This window comes from Jaculus jaculus, chromosome 2, assembly GCF_020740685.1.
Source record: "Jaculus jaculus isolate mJacJac1 chromosome 2, mJacJac1.mat.Y.cur, whole genome shotgun sequence".
In the NCBI taxonomy this organism is placed as follows: domain Eukaryota; kingdom Metazoa; phylum Chordata; class Mammalia; order Rodentia; family Dipodidae; genus Jaculus; species Jaculus jaculus.
Window position 1 is genome coordinate 189,434,729 of NC_059103.1, and position 22,316 is coordinate 189,457,044.

Here is a 22,316-nt window from a genome sequence, read left to right on the forward strand (position 1 = left end):
GGTCACTACATCATTTAAAAGTCAGTTACCAACTTGAAAAATGCAAGTGACATGTGCCTCTCAGGATTGCAGGTCATAACAATGGGGAAAAAAAGTCCCCAGTACCATATCTTGTACATAGTTGAATTCACAAAGTGGCATCTTGTCTTGCTTTCTGTCTATATCTAATTAAGCTACTTGAGACCATTTATTTCAAAGATGCAACTTGTGAATGAAATTATTCATCAGGGAAATTCTTCCGTATTCAGATTGCACACAGGGCACGTAGGGACAGTCATAGTTTTGGAAGTGTCAAAGGTACACAGGCAGCATGTAATCAAGCTATTTAGAAAGGCACCATGGAATTGAGATTACTTTGAAGAGTGGAATGCAAAACCAAATTTGATTTGAGCTTGGTATTATCTTAGAGTGTAAACTTACCTTATGTATTCTAATGGCTGAAGAAAATCACCCAAAAAATTTACTTGAGGCCAGGCGTGGTGGTGAATGCCTTTAATCCTAGCACTTGGGAGGCAGAGGTAGGAGGATTGCTATGAGTTCAAGGTCACCCTGAGACTCCATGGTGAATTGCAGGTCAGCCTGGGCTAGAGTGAGACCCTTCCTTAAAAACAAACAAACAAACAAAAATTTACTTGAGATAGATGGCAGCTTCCCTCTTAGATTCTGACCTGTGAAGTTAGCAAGTTTGAAAACACTTTGCAGCCAGGGCTGGTGGCTCAGGCCTATAATCTCAGCTGCAACTCAGGAGGATGACAAGTTCAAGGCCTTCGTGGTGTATGGAGTGAATTCAAATATAGCCTGGGAAACTTAGTGAGACTTAGTTTAAAAAGCAAAACAAAACAAAAGGCAGCAAAAAAAAAAAAAGGGCCAGTGATACAGCTCAGTGGAAGAGCATTTGCCTTGCAGATACAATGCTCTGGTTCAATCTTCAATATTAGAGAAAAATATATTGGAATAAAATATTCATTTTTAAACAAAAATTTGTTACTTGCAGTTAAATAATCTGTGACCGTGTAATCTTTTTTTTCCTTTGAAATAAAAAGTTTATTAAATAGACAAAAGACTTCAGCATGTAGGCAGGTTATGAAGCAGAAATTTGAGCCACTTGTGGGAACTTTGCCACTGAAGAAGATTTTCTTGATAAGTGAATTTCAATCTTCTGGAAATTGTTTCATGAAAATAACATTTTGAGAATTATATATGATGGAAGTGACCCAAATTTGTGAAGTGAAGCTTCTAAAATATAAACAGATCATTAAAAACAAGAAACATTATTTATTAGGCACATGCTTCCCAGAAGAGCTGAAATAAATATTTATCTCCTTAACACAGAAAATATGTTTTCCCAGGAGTGGGTGATTCTCTGGACTTTATCAGTCCAGCGAACACTCAATAGAGTCTGCCCCTTCTCCAGTGCGCTGAGGGTCAGACAGACACAGCAGGTCAAGTGCGCGCCGCGGCATCTCTGCGGAGGCCTCTCTGCCTGTGGCTTCTCAGAAGCAAAGGGTAAGAGGAGGAGCCGCCTCTGTCTGGAAGGACTCACATCCCTGACCTCAGTGGATGGCGGGAAAAGAGGCCAGCAGGCTCCTCAGGAACTCAGCCTTTACCCGATTCTAGAGTGCTCTGTTGAAGCTCTCTGCAGAGGAAGCACAAGCCTCTGTCTCCACATTAGCCAGATGAAGAGCAAAAAAAAAAAAAAAAAAACCATGCCAGGAGCAAAACTTTATAATGGAGCTGAAAACTAGGCCTAAGACTCAAAAATGTCCAGTTGCAACCACTGTTTAACATGGTTTCTATTAAACAGGCTCAAGTTAATCATCTTTTTGTCCTGGAGAGTATAAAGCAATTTAAAAGTGATCATGCATTTGGGCTGAGTACAAAGAATAAAAAATGCTTTCTCAACGAGGAAATAAAAGTGCCGTAAAGTATGAAGTTCCTATTTGTGCTGCCAAAAGCAGCAAAAAACTCTCCCAGTTATAAAATTTGAACTTGTTTCCTGGCGTGGACTTGACAAGCCACCAAATCCCACCTGTCTTTTCTTTAAAATATCTTGCTGGGCTTTTGTTGTCGTTATTTTCTCTCCTTCCTGTGATGAGTTCTCACCCCTGTGATGGCTTGAGTTGTGATCTTCACGTAAATCACTTTCTCTTGTGTACCGCCGGCTGGTATTTCTGCTGAACCCCCAGATACCTCCTTCTGAATATTCCGGAAAGATGAACTCAAGACTTTCAATTCTGAATGGTCTTTTTCTCACAATTGACTTCTGAGGAAGAGACCCTGCATTCAGTTGTTAAAGCAGGAGCTTGGGAACCACCTTGCATCATGCCCAAGGAATCAGAAAGTTCTGCCACTTCCATGTCTCTTACTATCCCTTGAATCTATTTGTTTCTTGGCATCTCTGCTATTACTGATAGCATTCACGATAACTGATAACACTCTTAGTGAGTCATAGCAGACTGCTGGCATTCCGACTTTCCAACCCCTAATTTACCTCATTAAAATACTTTCTCCTGGGCTGGAGAGATGGCTTAGCAGTTAAGCGCTTGCCTGTGAAGCCTAAGGACCCCGGTTCAAGGCTCGGTTCCTCAGGTCCCATGTTAGCCAGATGCACAAGGGGGCGCACGCGTCTGGAGTTCGTTTGCAGAGGCTGGAAGCCCTGGTGCGCCCATTCTCTCTCTCTCCCTCCATCTGTCTTTCTCTCTGTGTCTGTTGCTCTCAAATAAATAAATAAATAAATACTTTCTCCTTTAATCTTCCTTATTGGGAGCAAAAGGCAGAATCAGTGCCCATGAGACATAGGTGGACTTCATCCCAAAAGGAAGGTTTCCATAAAGGTTCTTTAAGAAGCTGATCAAGGCCTAGGGAGATGGCTTAGCAGTTAAGTCATTTGCCTGCAAAGCCTAAGGACTCAGGTTTGGCTCCCCAGGATCCATGTAAGCCAGATGCACAAGGTGGCACATGCCTCTGGAGTTTGTAGTGGCTGGAGGTGCTGGCATGCCCATTCCCTCTCTCTCTCAAATACGTGAATTTAAGAAAACAATGCTGATCAAGTTAGCCGTCACGTTTCCTTAGCCTTTGTTCTACAGTCTTTCCCTTCATCACCTGAGCATAGGTAGAGTGTCAGGACTCTTATCAGCCCTTGCGTGGCTGAGAAGAGAATAGACACATGTCAAAAATGATGAATCCATGAGTAGTTCTTGGTACTAGAATGGGCTATTAGGTGAGGATTCTCTGCCTGCATGCTTATTATCTAAACACATACATAAAACTCGATTACTTCACTCATTTTTCTGTGGGAGTGGGAAGTGGGGAAACAAGCACTCTACCATGAAGCTATGCCCTCATCTTTTTCTAGGTTTCTATTTCAAGAAGACATGGAAGTTTGACTTCTGACACATCTCTTACGTTCTGATTTTTCACTTCTAATAAGTATCATCTTTTTCATAAACATTGTTATGGAGCCACACTGCTCTTAGGTTATTTTCTGACTCATGAGCAGCATGGACAGCATGCTCCAGAATCTTCTCCTTGCCTGTACCTTGAGTCCCATTGAACATAGAACATTCCCAACCCCAGCCTTGATGAAGCACTTCCAATTCCCCACACACATCGTACAAGCCCTCACCCTAATCACTGGGTGTGCTCTTCCATCTATGTGGAATAGCTTCCTGTTATTTCCTCCATCCACCAATAGTTGGCCTATTCCAAAATGTTTTCCAAATTCTACCTAGTAAGCATTTCCCAAAAGTAAACCTGTCCTGACCCACCAAGCCTAGGTTTCTGTAACTACACTAGGCCTGGTATTTTAGACTATATAAAGTGTATTCTGCTCTATATTATGTTACTATAAAGTATGTCACAAACCAATAGAAATGAATTTTGTATTTTTCTGGCCTGTTAATGGGATGAAGGTAAATCTCTTAGGGAAAGGATCTTCTTATTTGCTGTTGTAATTCTATAGCTTATCACAATATCACAATATGCAAATTATTGAAAGGATTATCATTCCACACAGATATCATTCAAGTTCAAACTCTCATTATATGCCTATATAATTATCAATGCTAATTCAACCAATATAAGTCAAGATACTGCTATGTAATTAATCACTGAACAACAATAATGAAAATCAATAAATTACCTCCAACTCCATTAGCATCAGAATAAGATATTGATCCCTTAGTAAATAAAACAGGTTTGGGATTCCTGTGCTCCTTAACATAACTCATTTGTAATTAATGTTATAATTAGATATATTTAAATCATAAATTTGAGTTATATATCCATACTACTGTTTGTCTTTCATCTGTTGGTTTCATATCAATTCGTTTGACTACAAAAGCCTCTAATGACACATTTTAAGTGCACTGAATCAGTTTCAGAGAACTGGAAACTATCTGAAGATTGCTGACTTACTGAATCTACAAGGCCACCTCTCTAAAGTAGGGATTTGTCTAATTGACTATTTCTAAAGTAATAAACATGACTCTAACTCACAGTCATTGTAAGAGCACTGAATGGAATTCCCATGACAGTTATTTTTATAGTTTTATGGAGTTATAAATTATATATCCCACAATTAACCAATTGTATACAAAGAACTGGATTCCAATGCACTGATATCCCATGAACCCATGTAATCATTTTATTCCACAGCCATCATCTCTGAAAGGTCTAGTGTGTAAATTTGAATTCCACCCTTACTCCCACCCTGAGTCTCAGGAAACCACAGCTCATTTCCTTAAGAAATTATATGTATAAGGAATCATATAGTATGTATTTGTTTGTGTCGGTTTTTGCCTAGCACAGTGTGGAAAGATGATGTCCATTTTGTTGAATTTATCATAAATAGGTTTACCTAATTAAATAATGTTCCATTACAAAGAAATAACACTTTTAAATCTACTTACAGCTTGATATATGTTTGTATTTTTATAATCATGTGTGTACGACTATTTCTGTGTGAATATATAGGCTGCTTTCTCTTCACTGGATATCCAGGTGTTGGATTACTTTATGATATATATTTTTAAGCTTATATGTAACTTTTCTAAGAAGTTATACAATTATTTCCAAAATGACTATATCATTAATGAAAAGTTTTGCCTGTGTATAGTAATATCTCTTTGGAAGTTTCAGGAGTTTTTTTAAAGTAGGGACTCACTATACCAGACTGTCCTGAAACTTTGTAGCCCATGCTGGCATTGAATTTATGGCAATTCTCCTGCCACAGTCTCCTACTTGGATGAAATGGATATGCCACCTTGTGTAGCTCTCTCTTTCGAATTTAATGAGTAAACATGTTTATTGTTTCATGTGTACTTACTATTTATCTTTTTTAGTAAAATGTGTACTCAAATACTTTTATTTTCCATTTGACACTTTCATAAATGTATTTTGATCTTATTTACCACAGTTATCCTTTATGGACCCCTCATTCTCCTACAAAATCTTTCTCCCAATTAATTCCCATCCTAATATCATGCCTTGTTTTTTTATTTTATTTATTTATTTATTTTGGTTCTTCAAGGTAGGGTTTCACTCTAGCTCAGGCTGTCCTGGAATTAACTCTGCAGTCTCAGAGTGGCCTTGAACTCACGGTGATTCTCCTACCTCTGCGTCCCGAGTGCTGGGATTAAAGGCATGCGCCACCACGCCTGGCTCTTGTTTCCCCCCACACACACTGAGTTAAATTAGAGTTGCTTGCAAGAGCATGGGTCGTGGTTATTTACTAAAGTATGACCAAATTACCTGTGTGGCATCAACCGAAGAGTATGACTCCTCCTCCCTCAGCCACAGTTAGCCACAGTTAGCTGCACCGTGAGGTGTGGGAGCTTACTGCCCTGTCCATGACGAAATATTGACAGGCTCAATCTTGCTGGAAATCACCACTGCCGTGAGTTCCTGAGTACAAGGTGCTATGCCTGCTTTATTTAGTTATTTGTATTCCTGTCTAGTCAAATACAGGTGATTTATAGAATATATATGCATACATGTGAGTCATCTGCATGTCTGTGTGTGTGCATGTTCAGATGTGTGTGGATACACACGCGTGTGCAGCTGCCAGTGTGGGGATGTGTATGCAAGTGGGAGACATGTCAGTAGCAGGGATCTCCCTCAGTCGCTCTCTCTCTGCCTTACTTCTGAGACAGGGTCTCTAAAGGAAGCTGGAGTTTTCTGAGTTAGCTAAAGTATCCAGGAACCCTCAGGGATGTCCAGTCTCTGCCTCCCCAGCCCTTGGGTTACAGGAACGCTCCACCACGCACGGCTTCCATGTGGTAGTCGGCATCCAAGCTTGTCCTCATCTATCTGCAAGAAGCACTTTCCCAACTGAGCCATAGCCTCAGCCTTGCAAATTGTTTTTTAATTGGGTACAAATCCTTTAAGGGATATATTCCTTGCAAATTTTTCTCTGTCTGTGACTTATCTGTTTACATTTATTCAAATGTTGTTTTGTAATGTTTTATTTCTAATGGGAATGCATAATTTATAGAAATTTATGTTCTTATGGAATATTTAGGAGCCTTTTGCTTAAAGCATGGTAATAAAGATCTCGTGTTTTATTTTATACGTTTTGTACTTTTATGTTTTTCACTTAAGACTGATAATCCTTCAGTGTATATTTGTGAATAGATGAGATATGATCCTAAGTTCAATTTTTTTTGTATTTTTCAATTTTCCAAGACAATACTAATGAGACTATTGTGTAACCCTTTGAATAGGTTTGGCAGTACATTTTTACAGTTGCTGTGACCAAATACTACACAGAAGCAACTTCAGGGAAAAAGGATGTATTTTAGTTCACAGGTTAGTGGATTTGACCCATCATGATGGCAAAAGCAGCTCTACCACTGCAGGTGGGAAAATGTGGTGATGGGTCACGTCCCTGGGGCAACAGGAAGGAGAGAAGGAGAGCATTGGTGGAGAGGTGCCTAGGCTGTCCCCCTCAGAGGCCTGTCCTCAGTGCTCCACGTTATCCACCCATGCCTCCACCACCCCAGTGATTCCATAACCTCTCAAACAGTGTTACCAGCTCTGGGCTAACTATTCAAACCCACAAGCCTAGGGATATTTCCATTCAACCCAGAGGAGATACTTTCATTAACCATTAATGCACCCTGGCCACAAATGGTTATTTCTGTCCAGCTATGCTGCTTACCATAATCATCTGTGTAGTGTCAGATCAGGTTTTGCACTGCGTCTGTCCTGAGGTTGCCAAGCTGATGGGCATGTTGGCCGCCCCTGTTCTCCTCAAACTGCTCTTCTCAGGAACTGAGATGCAGGTGGTGGCCTGGCTGCATACAAAAAGGATTTTTATGGTACATTTTTACATAAATCTATTGCAGATTTTCAAGAATAAATGGTGAAATGATTATTTTTATAACATTTTCTACTTTTATGGATGTTTATGAGATGAATGTTATGACCTCTCACATATCCGCTGCTGGAACTCTCTCCCAGATGTGATTTTTATTGGCAAGAATATGTTGTTTAACCTCATTTCAGCACAGTTTCCCACAGGAGTTCCTTCAAATTATATTATAAAGTAATTTTTGGAACATCTGGGTCCATATGGCAGATTAAATCTACATGTTTATTTTCTGCTCCCTATAGAATGCCCCCCAAATAGAAACAATCAAATAAAAATTCCCCAATGACAGGAAGAAAATAAAAGAAGAAGCAATAGGGAATGTGACACTATTATTAGTATTTTGTAATTACTATCTTTGCAGATCAGCAAAACATAAGAACTATCTATCACTAGAAGCAACAAAAAGATACAAGTTAACCATGAACTCAAATCTAAAATGGCTGTCAGTGAAGGTGTGAAATGTCATGTAGTTTTTAACAAAATGAGGCTAAACAGGAAGTCAGAGAAAGTTTTCAAAATGAGCAATTTCTACCCCCACCCCAAGCTCATTCCATATGGCTAGAAGGACCACTGGAGTTCAAGACTCAGGTTTTTCCTCATACAGAGACTGAATATGAAAGAACCTAGACAAGGAGACAGCAAAAAATAGCGGAGCTCATGGTGAGTCACAGAAGACAAAGAGAAAGTAAAAATGCACTGCAAGGCACTTCAGTCCTTCCCTCCCTTCATCAAATGCCATAACTGAGATGTATGTATCATGTGAGGAAGGAGATTAGAATACCCTGAGAAAATTATGCAGTTCACAATAAAAGAAATCAGAAGAAGAACGTTTTTACAAGCTGGCCCAGTCACTGCTATTTCATCCTCCAGTACAATGGATATGTTCTTGTGAAGTAACTCCACTAGGCACAGAGCTTCCTTAGAACATCTTCATGGGTCCTGATCTGAATGAATTCATGTAGGAAATCCAGATATTTTCATAAAGATAGGAATGAGAAACATGTGAATTAAAACAAAAATAAAGGAATATGCTTAATAGAGACAATCTAGAAATAAAAAGTATTTTTATAGAATAATGATTGATAGAAAGCTATGATAAATCACAGAAACAAAGACAAATATTACAGCCAGGCCTGGTGGCTCAGCCCCGAAACATCAGCTACTTAGGAGGCTAAGAGGGCTATCGCATGTCCAATGGTTATCTGAGCTAGAGAGTGAGCTCAGGACCAGGAGAGCAACTTTGGGAGACTTGGTCACAAAATGAAAGGTAAAAGAAGGCTGGGCAAATAGCTCAGAGGTAAAATGCTTCGCCTAGCATGCATATGCTTCTAGGTCAATACTCAGTTGTGGAAACAAAAAAAGGTTCTATAAAAAAGTAAAGATTAATGACATTGAATGAGTGCTCAATAAAATTTTGTTGGATGAATTGACTCTTTGAAATACTAAATAATGTATATATGCAATTGTTTTGTAGTCATTCAATATAAAGATATATTCAACATAAGAATTAAAAGGAATGACTGGAGACATTTTTTAGTAATTCAAGGCAGTACAAATTACCAAATATATACATGGTAGAAAATCATAGACAGAGTAAAAGAGAGATGGAGGAGACAGGTGGTGGAGATAAGTAAATTATTACAAACTAACCCAAGTAAATTTATAATATTGATGATGGACAGTCATACTGTGACTCAAATGGCCTGCAGATAACCTGATACAGTGAATTCGAAGAGCTCACATTAAGGCACAGAACTTGTGATAAAAAGAAACTCTGAAAAGCTTCAAAGAATAGAGAAATATGTTCTCTACAAAGCATAGAGAATTTGAATACCAAGTTTCTCAAATGCAACACCACAAGCTAGAAGAAAATTGAGCAATATCTTTACAACTCAGAGGGGAAATTATTTTCACACTTGGATTCTATAGTCTGCTAAACTGTTACATGATATGAAGTTGGAATTATTATACATTCATAAATGTAAAGTCTCAAAATTTAATCTACTTTCTTTCAGAAGATTACTGGAGGAAATTCCACACAAATATGAGGGATAAAACCAAGAACCAAAAAAAGATATGAGTATCAGAAAAGGGACTATAATGAACATCCATAGTCAATGGCAAAGAGAAATCACAGCAGAGCAGCTCTGCAACAACTGTGCCCATTTAAATGAAGCAATAACTTAAGAGTTCTAAGAGAGATCCTTCTAACAAAAGCAGTGGAAACTAATTGAATATTTTACATTTCTATGGAACTGAAGAATCTCTATGGGATCACTATGGTTTTGGTATATAAAAACTATGCAAAAGAAAACAATTCCATTATCAATCCTCAAAATCAGAAAGTCAGTACAAGAAACAAAATATAATTATGGCACACCATGTGACTCAATTTTAATTTTTGCAGAGTGGTGACAGTATGAACATCAAATATTGTGTTGCAAATATATTATTATTAAGTTGAAAACATAGAGTCCTAGAAAATGTATATGGGGTAGATGCAAAAGAGTGAAAGAAAATTCTCACTCATCCATTATATGATACCAGTGAGTATCTAAGTTAAAAAATCTTTATATCTATATGTTATTTTAAAAAATATAAAGAAGATAAATAAATAAGATGTAATGGTGTTAAAATAGTTTCCTATAGCATTAAGAACCAGGAGTAGGGCTGAAGAGATGGCTTAGTGGTTAAATCGCTTGACTGCAAAGCCTAAGAAGGTGTATTTGAATCTCCAGGTCTCACATATCCAGACGCACATTGACCCAAGCATGCAATATTGCACATGCACACAAGGGGGCGCACACATCCAGAGTTTGTTCCACAGCAGCTGAAAGGCCCTGGCTCGCTCTCTCGCTCGCTCTCTCTCTCTCGCTCTCTGTCTCTCTCCCTCTTTCTCTCTCTCTTTTAAAAAAAAAATAATAAAGAATCAGAAGTAGAACTGGAGAGATGGTTTGCCAGTTAAGGCACTTGTCTGCAAAGCCTAACAACCTGGGTTAGATTCCTCAGTACCCATGTAAGCCAGATACACAAAGTGGCACATGCATCTGGAGTTTGTTTGCAGTGGCTGGAGGCCCTGGCCACCCATGTGCTCCCCCCACCCCAGTATCTTTCTGCATATAAATAAATAAATAAATTACATTCTAAAAAAGAATTAGGGCTTGAGGGAATTCTAAGTGGTTAAGGCACTTGCATGCAAAGCCTAAGGACCCAGATTTGATTCCTCAGTAGCCACATAAAACCAGGTGAACAGTGGGGTGCATGCATCTGGAGTTGGTGCACAGCGGCTACAGGTCCTGGAATGCTCATTCTCTCCCCACCCCCTCTTTATCTGGCTCACACACTCCCAAATAAATAATAAATAAGTACATATATTTTGTAAAAAGAATCAGGAGTGGGAAGGAGATTGCAGGGAGCTGTTGTTTTTATTTCATAAGCCTGTTAAAACCAGTTGAATTTTCAAAATTATACTTTCACACATATAAAATTTGAAGTGTCAAAAAAGAATAATCATGTGTGTGTTTGGATGCTTCCTTGTAAATATGTCACTGTAAAAGTTATTCTACCCATTTTCATTTTTCTAAACTGTATCAAATTAAGTCAGCCACAAGAGAGAACTTAAATCCAATAAGGTACTTACATGATTGGACAAAGCCAAAACCAACTCCTTGAGAGTTGAGTTCCATCCACGTGTCAGGGAACCCCTTTAGAGATCACACTGAAGTGTTGCTAGCTTACTCACTGTTTTAAGCAGTAAAACATGTCTGCCTTAGGATATTCTCATTTCACATCCTGGATTTGGTTTTCCCTCCAGATATCATCTAAGATAGATGTATGATAATTAAAATGCATGAGAACAGATGTTTCTAGGTCTCTGTCAGGCACTGAGCAAATGTTTTGATATGTCATTGCTTCCTAGTCACTGTGCATGAACACCATAAGAATGGTGTATTAGATTCCTAGGGCTGCTGTAAGAAATCAGCACAAACATGTGGATCAGAGCAACAGAAACTTACTATCTTACACTTTCAAAGGCCAAAGGCACAAACTTAGCTATCAGCTGGCCTCAACTCACTCTGAAGGCTCATGGGGAGAATCTTTCAATGCCTTGTATACCTTCTGTCAGATTCAAGGCTGCTCCTCAGATCCCATTCTAAGCTGTGGCACGGCTCCAGTCTACTTCTGTCTCCACATGTTCTCCTAGTCTTGTTCCCGTCTCGCCTTTGGCTGTCTCTTCAAAGGCACTCTCCTCTCGTTGCATCTAGGGTTCATTCCATGAACTCATTTTCAAACCCCTTTGCTTTGCTGCATCTGTAAAACTTTTTGTCAACTAGAGTCACATTGACAGGTCCAGGGGTATCAAGATCTAGAACTATCTTATAGGGATCTGTCCCTCAATCCACAAACAATGGACAGAAGGAAAACAGGAACAAAAACCCCACTTGTTATTCACTTTAGCAGTAGTTATGTTTGAGTAGTGCTAAGCCTGGATTGTGAGTGTCTTGGGAAACAGGAGATGAAAGCAGTCAGGGAACATGTGGAATAATGGGGCCAGTGTTGTAAGTCAGCCATTGATTCTTCTCTTTTTAGAACTACCTTTAACCTCCTCCCAATTTAAGGGCAGCTAAACTTCTTTGGCTTGTTGTCTGTTTCAAAGTCAATGGAAATCTCTGTGGGCAGAAAGAGGTATTTTTAGAATATATATATATATATATATATATATATATATATATATATATATATATTTTAACATAATCTGATAATTTTATTTTTTTTCAAGTCATGTATTCTAAAATTGATGGCATTCCATATTCATTGTGCTATCAAGGAGCTGGTACAAGATTTTTACATAAAGTTGGTTTCCGGCTCCTCATTTTCAGGTGCATATCACCTAAATGATCCACTCTTACATCACTATAAATAGTTTCTAATATGATTGTCCCTCTATTTGCCAACAAATTCATCATTAGAAAATGAATCCAGATTCCATTGTGTCACTTGTAACTCTATTCAGTACTAACTGCATGTTTGTTTAAACACTGTTTAAAAAATTTAAAAATACTCCTTGGTTTCCAGGTGCTAAAAGAGATTAATTAATTAAGTGAATGTATTTGGGAGCCATTCAAAGACATTACCCCTTCATTAATTTATGTTCAAACCAGTTTATATTCATTTTTATCTTTAGGATATAGACAATTATATCCAATTAAATTAGTTTTATACCTTAAATTATTCATTTGTAAAATTATTAGCACAATGCCTGGCACATGACAAGTATTCAGTAAAAATTATTCTTTTAATAGATTTAATAAAACTATTATTACCATGACTATTCTACAGTGACTTTTCCAGTGGTGAGTATATTCTTTTATCATTTTTTCTCTTGTCTTTTCAAAATCATTCCACTATATGGTACATTTCACTCATAAATTCTATTAACACATTATTGACTCCTAAGTCCCAAAGATTGAGGTCAGCTTTTTTCTTATGCTTACATACATTAGTCCGTGTCAATAACATGTCTAAGCTTTCTGCATTTTGACTTCCATTACATTTCTCTACTTCATTGTTTGTTTGCCAGACCTTGGATGTCAACTCTCTTAACATTTACATTTCTTGAGCTGCTCATTAAACATTTATACCATTACCTATAGTCTCTATAACTCTGCCTCTCAAGCTGAATGTTCACAATTTTTACTTTCTCTTAGACTCAAGACTTGTATTTAAACCTCCTGCTTATACTATACCCTCTTACTGCCTTAATCCTTACACTCAAAAGACCTCAACATTTTTACTTCAAAACTTACTTTCACCAGCCTTTATTTAGAGGAAATATTATGTTTTCTAGTCACCAGATTAAAGCCATAGACTAACGTTGAGGGTGGCACATTACTAGGTAAATACTGGATAAAAATGGAGAAGCCTTCTCTTATCCATGGAAGTCCTCCTTTTGTAATATCTGCTCAGGTATAACCTCCCCATGTTAATCTGTAAGAAAGAAAGTAAAGTATTGCTTCTAAGACAGGGATAAAAAAATAACCCTGTAGACTAACAGCTTGAGGGTGATGAATATAGTATGATATACCTGACATACCATAAATTGTCTTAAAAACTGTTTACTTCATTTATTAACATTGAATTTGTCTTCCTTAAAGGTGAAAAGGAATTGGCTCACAGATTGAGCTATGAAGGTGTTCATCTTGACTTCCAGTCAGGATGGCGTTCGCCTAACCACACCTCACCTGGCAGATAAGGAAAGGCACGATATTTAGGGTTCGTTGGGGATTTTTGGGTGGTTGAAGATCCTAGTAGATAGGCCTCCCGTAGGAGGGCATGGAGGAGCAAAGTAAGGAACCTGCTGATTCCCGTACTCTCGGCTAGCCCACCAGTCTCCAATCCCCTCAAACAGTCATCCTAGCTGCTCTACCAGCCACAGGTTCCCCTGCACTAACTGCAGGCTACGTGGACCCAGGCCCTAGGCTTTCCCACCACAGGGGACTTCCATGCCGCAACTGCCTTTCCACTCACTGCCCTGCCCTGCATGGGCCAGGTCCTACTGCGCTTCCTGCAGCCTACTCGGAACCAGGCCAGCAGGCTATTCTTCACCCCTCCCTCCCCTTTCCGTCCACTACACCAGGACCTCTGCCAATCCACCCACACATGTCCCCTGGCCTGCAGCAGTCCCACAGCCCCACACTGCCTTGTCACAGGACCCATTGGCCCCTTCCACTCCTGCTACAGGGTCCCAATGGACCCACTGTCCCATCAGCTCACCCCTCCGCCTCACAGAACCATCAAGCATCCCCATCTTCCCCCACTACAGTCCAGCCTCAACGCCCGTCTGCTTTGTCCCACTCCCCGCCCCCAGTCCCCTCAGACCACCTGACCATGCAGTTCCATACCCCGGACCTCCCAACGACACGCACCTTCATCAGGTCCTCGGGCCCCCACCAGAGAGCCTCACTGGCTCCTTCCCTCTGAGCAGGCAGGCCCCACTGCCATCAGAAGCCTACTCAAAGCTAACATAAAAGGGAACAACCACTGAAGACACTTCAAGGGTAACCTACAGCTTTCTCCTACACTGAATAAGACTCCTACACTGTGATGTGCAGACCACAGTGCAAAAGGAATAACATGAAAATCAAATGCAAGTAAATCCAACAAGATTGTCCAATCCCAAAATGGATGTCTCTAATCAAAGCATAGATGAGGCAATGGGATCAGAATCCCAAAATGAAGATACAAGCTATGCCAGCCTGGCCAAGCAAATAGCAGAAAGTGCAGAAAACCAATAAAGGGCCAATAATTGTATGAATGCTGTCCTGGCTAGATTATACCTAATAGAAAAGAACCAGGAAGGGTTCCAAAGACAGTTAAATTATCTGAAGGAGAATGAAAAGAAAAGAGGACCTCAATAACCACCTGGCTAAGCTCAATGAAGATATAAATAAATGCAAGGATGAATTCCAAGAAGCATTAAGAAAATCAGAAAATGACATGAACAGGGAACTAAACAGAGGGATGGAAACTATACATTAAAAAACAGTAGAAAATACAAACCAACTTAAACAAATCCAAACCTCTATAGAAGCTTTCAAGAACACAGTCAGCCATGTGGAGGATAAAAACTCAGAACTGGAAGAAGAAACAGTAGAAACAGACAGTTTGTGAGTCCAAAAGTTACAATAAGTTCAAAAATTTTTGAGAACAGAACATGAGGGAACTGTGGGATACCCTTAAATGTCCCAACATTCAGGTCATGGGAATACCAGAAGGGGAAGAAATTCAGACCAAAGGCATGAGAACTTACTCAACAAAATCATTGAAGAAAATTTTCCCACTCTCAAAAGAAAGTCCCACCAAGTAACAAGAAGCTAACAGAACTCCAAACAGACTGGACCAAACAAGAAATTCTCCAAGACATATTATCATTAAGACTAAACATCGACAACAAAGAGAAAGTCCTAAAAAAGCAGCTAGGGAGAAACAATACATTACATATAAAGATGGACACAGAACCTGAGGAGAGAATCAATCCATTGCACCTCACCAGGGCCGCAGCTGAACCCATAGAGTAATTAGGGAAATGAGCAAGATTGCTGCTTTCTTGGTGAACCTGGTACCAGCACAAGGGTGAAGGAGATAGACTCAGAGAACACCAAACCAGAGATCCACACATTGGGACATTATGCACAGAGACATTGCCTCTTTAACTGATAGCTACTCCCACAATGCATGAACCACAATCCCCAATGAGGAGGGTCCCTTCAGAGGGGGAAGGACAAGAAGGAGGCTAATGAAGGTACTAACATGGCTGTTTACACACTGAGTACATACATATCTAATAAAGAAAAAAAAAGGTCTTGAAGCCATGCATGTATGTATTAGGGAAGAGAGCAAAACGTGAGAAGAAGCAATAAAAGCTACATTATTCATGAAAAAAAGATGTTCATCCCAGTGTAATTTATATTAATAATAACAGTAACATTTTCCTCCAAATAGGGAATTGAATAGATGCCATTCTTTCATAAAATACGTGAGATGTGTGCAAAAATTTAAATTTTGATGTAATATGCTATTGATGAATATATAAAGCTATTTATGTGGTTTATTGAGTAATAAATAGATATTAGAACTAGAAGAAAGGAAAATACTAAAAAATACTAAAGAATATTCAGATTTTTATCAGTGGATTTCTATGTGTAAGCATAATAGTTCTAATTTCACTGTTTCTATAGATACTTGAAACAAAAAAGGGAAATACATTTAGAGTAATCTAAACAATTATAGGGCACCAATTTTCAAAGAATTGTAGAATTCAAAAAAATAGATTTAAAGTCAAAACTAATTTTATAATCTAAATGGCAATTGAAATGATAGTTTTGTCTGCGTCTTGTGTCTAGTCATGACAGATGTGAAATCTGGGCTTCTAGCATCATTGTTCTTACTCTTACTGCTTCCTACAACTGTGAACCTGGTAACTGCATTTCATTTAGACATTTCAACTGAGTGTGAAAATTAATTCAGCCTCAATGCTTAAGAATATTGGGCTGGAGAGAGGGCTTAGCAGTTAAGACATTTTCCTGTAAAGCCAAAGGACCCAGGTCCAATTCTCCAGGACCAGCGTACGCCAGATGCACAAGGTGGTGCATGCGTCCGGAGTTTGTTTGCAGTGGTTGGAGGCTCTGATGCTTCTATTCTTTCCCTGTCTCTCTCCCTCCCTCCGTCTCTCCCTCTTTCTAGCTCTCTCAGTCCAAAATAAATAAATAACACTAATTTTAAAATAAGAATTTTCACCTTTATAGAAGAAAAGACATTTTGCAAATTAGTATACATTTGCTGTGTGTGTGTATGTGTGTGTGTGTGTGTGTGTGTGTGTGTGTGTACTCACGCAAGTGCATGAGTGTGTCTGAATTCTTCAATGGGTAATGTGAGGCAAACTGCTTAACTTTTCTGAGCCTCGGCTACTTTGTCTGCAAAACAGGAGGATGACTAGCTATTCCAGAGAAATAGTTTGAGGCTTAAATGATGCAGTCTTCAAAGAAACTCTCAGCTTGTACATTGTAATTCTTCATCAACTCCAATTCCTGTCCCTCCTCTCCACACTGTGTATGGAGAAACCAGTTCAGTCACACTATAAACTTGTTAGTGCAGACTGGGACTGTACCCTTCAGCCCCAAACTCTTAATTCACTGCACTTCAGCCCAAGTTTCTGTAGCTTAAGCTATTCAGTTTCAGGAAGTTTGTTATGGCAACACTGAGTTGTGTGGATTTTTTTAGATTAGGCTTTGCTTACAATGCATACTCTTAGGGATAAACTCTTACAAAGACCTGTGAGATCCTTCTTTTCCAAGTTGAAGAAGTGTAGGTTGAAAATTTCTTTCATACAATTTTAACATAGCATGTCTTTTCAAAAACAGAGAGTATAAGGAGCTTCTCCAATGTTAAGTGCTTGATTTTAATCTTCTAATATCTTACAAAATGTAGACTGTTTGTGGGTTGGTGAAATAGTAAAATAATATATATATATGCATAATGACAGAGAGAGTCCTGGAATTTCATATCCATGTCTATATCAAATTCATATCATTTATACCTAAATTTATTCTGCCCTTTAAAAAAAATAATAGAACTTGCATTCCATTTTATCAAAAACTTGCTACAAACACCATTTTAAGTCTCTCATATAAAGTTCTATACATATTTTGCCAACTATTATTAGACACTTCATGTTCCTTACCCTTTTTATCTCATCTTTCACATAAACTTATGTCTATATTTACATATAATATTTATATATATAAGTTAGTTGTTTGAGTAAGAGAGGCAGGAGAAAGAAGCAGATATATAGAGAGGAAATAGTGCACCAGGGCCTCTAGTAACTCTACAAATAAACTCCAGAAGCATGTGCCACTTTGTACACCTGGCTTCCATGGGTATTGGGGAATCAAAGCTGGGTCCCTAGACTGCAACCAAGTGCCTTAACCACCAAGCAATCTCTCTAGCCCTTGAGAATATTTTCTTTTACAAAAAGTTTAATGTTCCTTTATTTATTTGATAGAGAGAGAGAAAGAGGCAGAGAAACAGAGAGAGAGAAGATGGGTGCACAAGGCTTCTAGCCACTGTAAATAAACCCCAGTCATATGGGCCACTATGTGCATCTGGCCTTCGTGGGTACTGGGGAATCAAACCTGGGTCCTTACGTTTCATAGGCAAGAGCCTTAACCACTAATCAATCTATCCAGTCCGAGACTAGTTCTTAAGATAATGTGATAGAAGGAAAATGACGGATCCAAAGTTTATAATCATTTGTAATATTAATATTCATCACCAAATTGATTTTTCAGAAAATCTGTTTTTTTTTCCCATTGGATTAATTCCAAGGTCATATTTTTTGGTTTCAAGAGAAGGAACTTTGTCAAAGGGAGAAATGGTTGCATCTGTAGTCAAGTGGCACAGCAGGTAAATGAACATTACATTTTAAAAGCCCAAAGCCATGCATAGTGTTTGCATAATGTACAGAAATCCTGGGTCACAACCCTTCCAGAGCCTACCGGTTAAGTACAATGCAAACTAAGCAGTCAGCACGAGCTCTGAGCAGCAGACGTCTTTATCCTCTCCCCTCTACAGGATGTTCTTAGTGACCTGAGCATGTGAGTGTTTAGTTCAGAGATAATTTTCCATAAACTGTTGTCACTTGAAAATAAACAGTCTGGACAGTGTATGCTCCCTTTGGGATTCGGAGAAAATAAGCAACCGGGGGTGCCTCCTTCTGCTCTTTACAGCCCTCTTCTGGAATGTGTTTCCAGATACTTCCCTTTCTTCCCTGCAGAACCAGGTTTTCCTTACAATGATGCTGTGTATTTAGCATTTCTGGGAGAACCTCTTTTGAGGAGCCACGGCCATGACCGTCTTTGGAGCCCTGCTCGGGAGCAACCAGGGCATCCTCCTGCTGCTATTTCTCGTGCACTTTCAGAGTCTTGGTCTGAATATTGACAGTCACTCTGCCACGGAGGTCTGCTCCACACACGCAATTTCACCAGGACCCAAAGGTGAGGAAATAATCTCCAAACTTCATATAATACGTAGGATTGCTTGCCTTATCTCTCAACCCTACCCCAGCTTCTCCTTGACTTCCTCTTTTTCATCCATCTGTTTGCTTTCACTTCTCTTCTCTTATCTTCTGGAAAATTAGCTCACTAGTAGCTACTTACAGGTTTTCCTTGATGGAGTAGGTAAGAGATGGTTGGGAGAAGGAGTCTCCTGGGACAGAAATCTGACCTCACTCACCCAGGGCTGTGGGATATTTTCCTCTTCCATTGACCTCTAGACAATGGTGTTCAATGAGGGCAGCTTCAGACTGACTTCATTCAGGCCAGCTATCTCTTGTGATGCTTCCTTTCTTCTCTTACATTGATCCTGACCCAGCTACTTTGACAAGAAGTCTAAAATAAAAACCAATTCCAAAACTAATATTTCCTAAACTAATGTGATCCTGAGTACTAATGAGAAAGGTGCAGATTATTTTTTTAAATTAAGGATTGAAAATAGTATATAAATGAACATTTTCTTTATTTGAAAGTAGGCTTTGAGGTCAAATGCCTTCAGGTACAGAATGATAAGATATTGCTATTTTTTTTTTTTCTATTCCCAAGTAGAGTCAAGGTCCAAGGTCCAAACATGCTTCAAACAACTGGCTGATTAAAAAAAAAAAAAAATCTGTTGTCTTAGTTTCGGCTCTTACCCTTTTGTTCTAAAAGTGGTCACTGCCGTGCAGATTGATGCTCTCTTATTAGTAATGCATGGCATGTTTCTTCAGAATATATAATGGAAGAGTTGCAGCTGCTTAACATTTTAAGTAGAAAAAGAGTTTTAAAAACATCAAAAATACATGTCCTGATGCTTGTCAGTTATTTAAATGTGTATTGCTTAAAGTGCATTTTTCTTAATCAGTGAATTAATTTTCTCCTTAGATTGCAATCCAAGTTTTAACCTTTGATACTATAAAATAAATGCAAGCAGGAACAGTGAGACCTTGGGACTTCCAAACAATTTCTTGGGTGAATAAATGAATAATGTGAGGGCAAATGTTCAGAAAAGAAAGTCTGATTAAAGTATTTACTAAAACCATTACTGGAGTTTCAATAGAGAGTTAGGAAACCTTATGTTTTTCTGTGGTGTTATGGAGAATGCTAAAAATTAAGTTTTCTTTCACTAAGAAAGTGGGGAAATCCATTTGAGTACAATATTAATAAAATTTCCCTTAAAGAAAAGCAATAGCCTCAAATGGGAAGAAGGAGAGATAAAGTGTTGTTAGAAAAATGTTCAAAATAGGGCTGGAGAGATGGCTTAGCGGTTAAGCACTTGCCTGTGAAGCCTAAGGACCCCGGTTCGAGGCTCGATTCCCCAGGACCCACATTAGCCAGATGCACAAGGGGGCACACACAGCTGGGGTTCATTTGCAGTGGCTGGAGGCCCTGGCGCATCCATTGTCTCTCTCTAAGTGACTCTCTCTCTCTCTCTCTCTCTCTCTCTCTCTCAAATAAATAAATAAAAATGAACAAAAAACAATTCTCAAAACAGAACACACTCCAACCCAACAATTGTTCATTGCAATTCAGCGGGTGTGCATCAAGTACTTACTGTCGGTCACTGTTTTAGGCCCAGAGACTCATTAAATAATGCACATTATTGCCATAAGCAATGGAGAAATAAATTGGGAATACATTAGCAGAGATTTTTCTAAGGCAATGCTGTTGAGTTGAAGTTTAGGCATAATTCTGTCAGATAGATGGGGACAGAGTGCTTTTCTTGTTTATCAGAAACAAGAAGAGAAAGTGAGTAGAATGTGCCTGGGAAAAGAATCCCGTTCGCTTTTGTGTAGGCAAAAATACAAATCTTTTCAAAACAGCCAGGTGCAGGCCTGCAATCCCAGCCCTCTGGAGGCTGAGGCAGAACTGCACGTTGAAGGACAGCCTAGACTACCAACAGAGACTTTGAACTAAGAAGCAGAAAATCTTCCCAAGAAAAAGACAAGAAATAAAGTTTTCAAAAATTAAACCACCATTTTATTTCATCACTTCAGGGTCTGGAGATGTGGCTCAGTTGGTACAATGCTTGGCTAGCATATACCTAGCCTGGGTTTAGTGCCAAGCACTGGGTGAGACGCGCCTGTAATCCCAGCAGTGGGAAGGGGAATGCATGAGGATCAGAAGGGAGGTCAAGGCCAGCCTGGGCTACCTGAAACTATTTCTCGAAAGGAAAACAAAAATGAGTGGCAGTTTTTCACTGCAATCTACACTCAATTTTTGTTGAAAACAAACAGGATGTATATGTCTTCCTTCCTTACTTCACCCTACTTCAAAACGTTCCTGTTCTCATTAGAAATCCTAGCATGATTTCAAACAATAAACCAGTGTAAAGCTGTGAGGCGTTAACAGGCTGGTGTAGAAGGAGGGAGATAGGTCACCTAGAAAGCCGGATGTGGGGAGAGGTGCCTGGAGAGCCTAGGGCTACAGCACTGTATTTGGGGTGTGATTTTTCTCTTCTTCCAGAGGCACATGGACTTTGCACCCAATGCATCCTGTTTTCTTCTTCCTAAAGGGACCCTGTGATTATGGAATGCTGGATACCTCCAAAGTTCCAGGCATCCTGCTACAATAATGAGGGTCGGACACTAAGATCAGGAGGCTGTCTTGGGACTTGCATCTACAGATGGAGCCTAGAATTCAATTGCAAACTTTGGGGGTCAGCTTCCAGGTGTCTTGCTCTTTTCTTGGCGAATTGCCTTTAAGGCATGTGGAGCAACCTGGGGATGTTTCCTGTTGCCTTTCTTCTGCTCTAGGTCAAGTATTAATGGTAGATATACCAAACCCAAGGCACAGAACTCTGTTTGCATTATAAACTCTAATATACTCTGCCTTGCTCCTCGTGAGTGCTGGAGCAGCCCTTCCCCACCCCTGGAGAAAGCGTGTCTGCATAGTTACCTCTACAAAATGAAAGGAAAACAGAACACCAAAATATTGATGACCAAGTAAGCATTTTAAAGGACCAGATTACAGTTTTTGTTCAATATTTTTTTTCCTACAATCAAAGCAGTATATATTTTTCTCCATGGCTAATCATCTCATTACTGTGTTTACAAGCACAGCAAGACTGAGCTCAGAAACTTCTAGATGCTCTGGGAAAGAGACAATAAAAAGAATTTACTCTCAATTCATTTGCAAAACTTGGAACCAAATAAATTATTCAGAGTTGAAGATGAAAAGCCAGTAATACTATCAACTGATAAATGCTGCGTTCAGAACATAGACATCTCTCTTTATAGTAGCAGTTCCCAAGCATCGTCTAGTGGGGAAGAAAGTTTCAGATTCAGTCTATTTATCTTCAGCACACTTTCTGTGCACTTGTACATTGGGTTCTGTATTTGCAAAATGGACCTTCA

At 39.1% G+C, this 22,316-nt stretch overlaps 1 protein-coding gene across 1 annotated transcript in view; it reads left to right on the forward strand.

Annotated features, from left to right (window-relative positions):
- The first annotated feature begins 18,743 nt into the window (after nt 1–18,743).
- Colec10 (collectin subfamily member 10) overlaps nt 18,744–22,316 on the forward strand; it is a 54,447-nt gene continuing 50,874 nt past the window's right edge. The window contains exon 1 of the mRNA XM_004661372.2: nt 18,744–18,924. Coding sequence (XP_004661429.1) covers nt 18,777–18,924 — 148 coding nt within the window. The 5' untranslated portion in view covers nt 18,744–18,776. The remainder of the gene's footprint in view (nt 18,925–22,316) is intronic.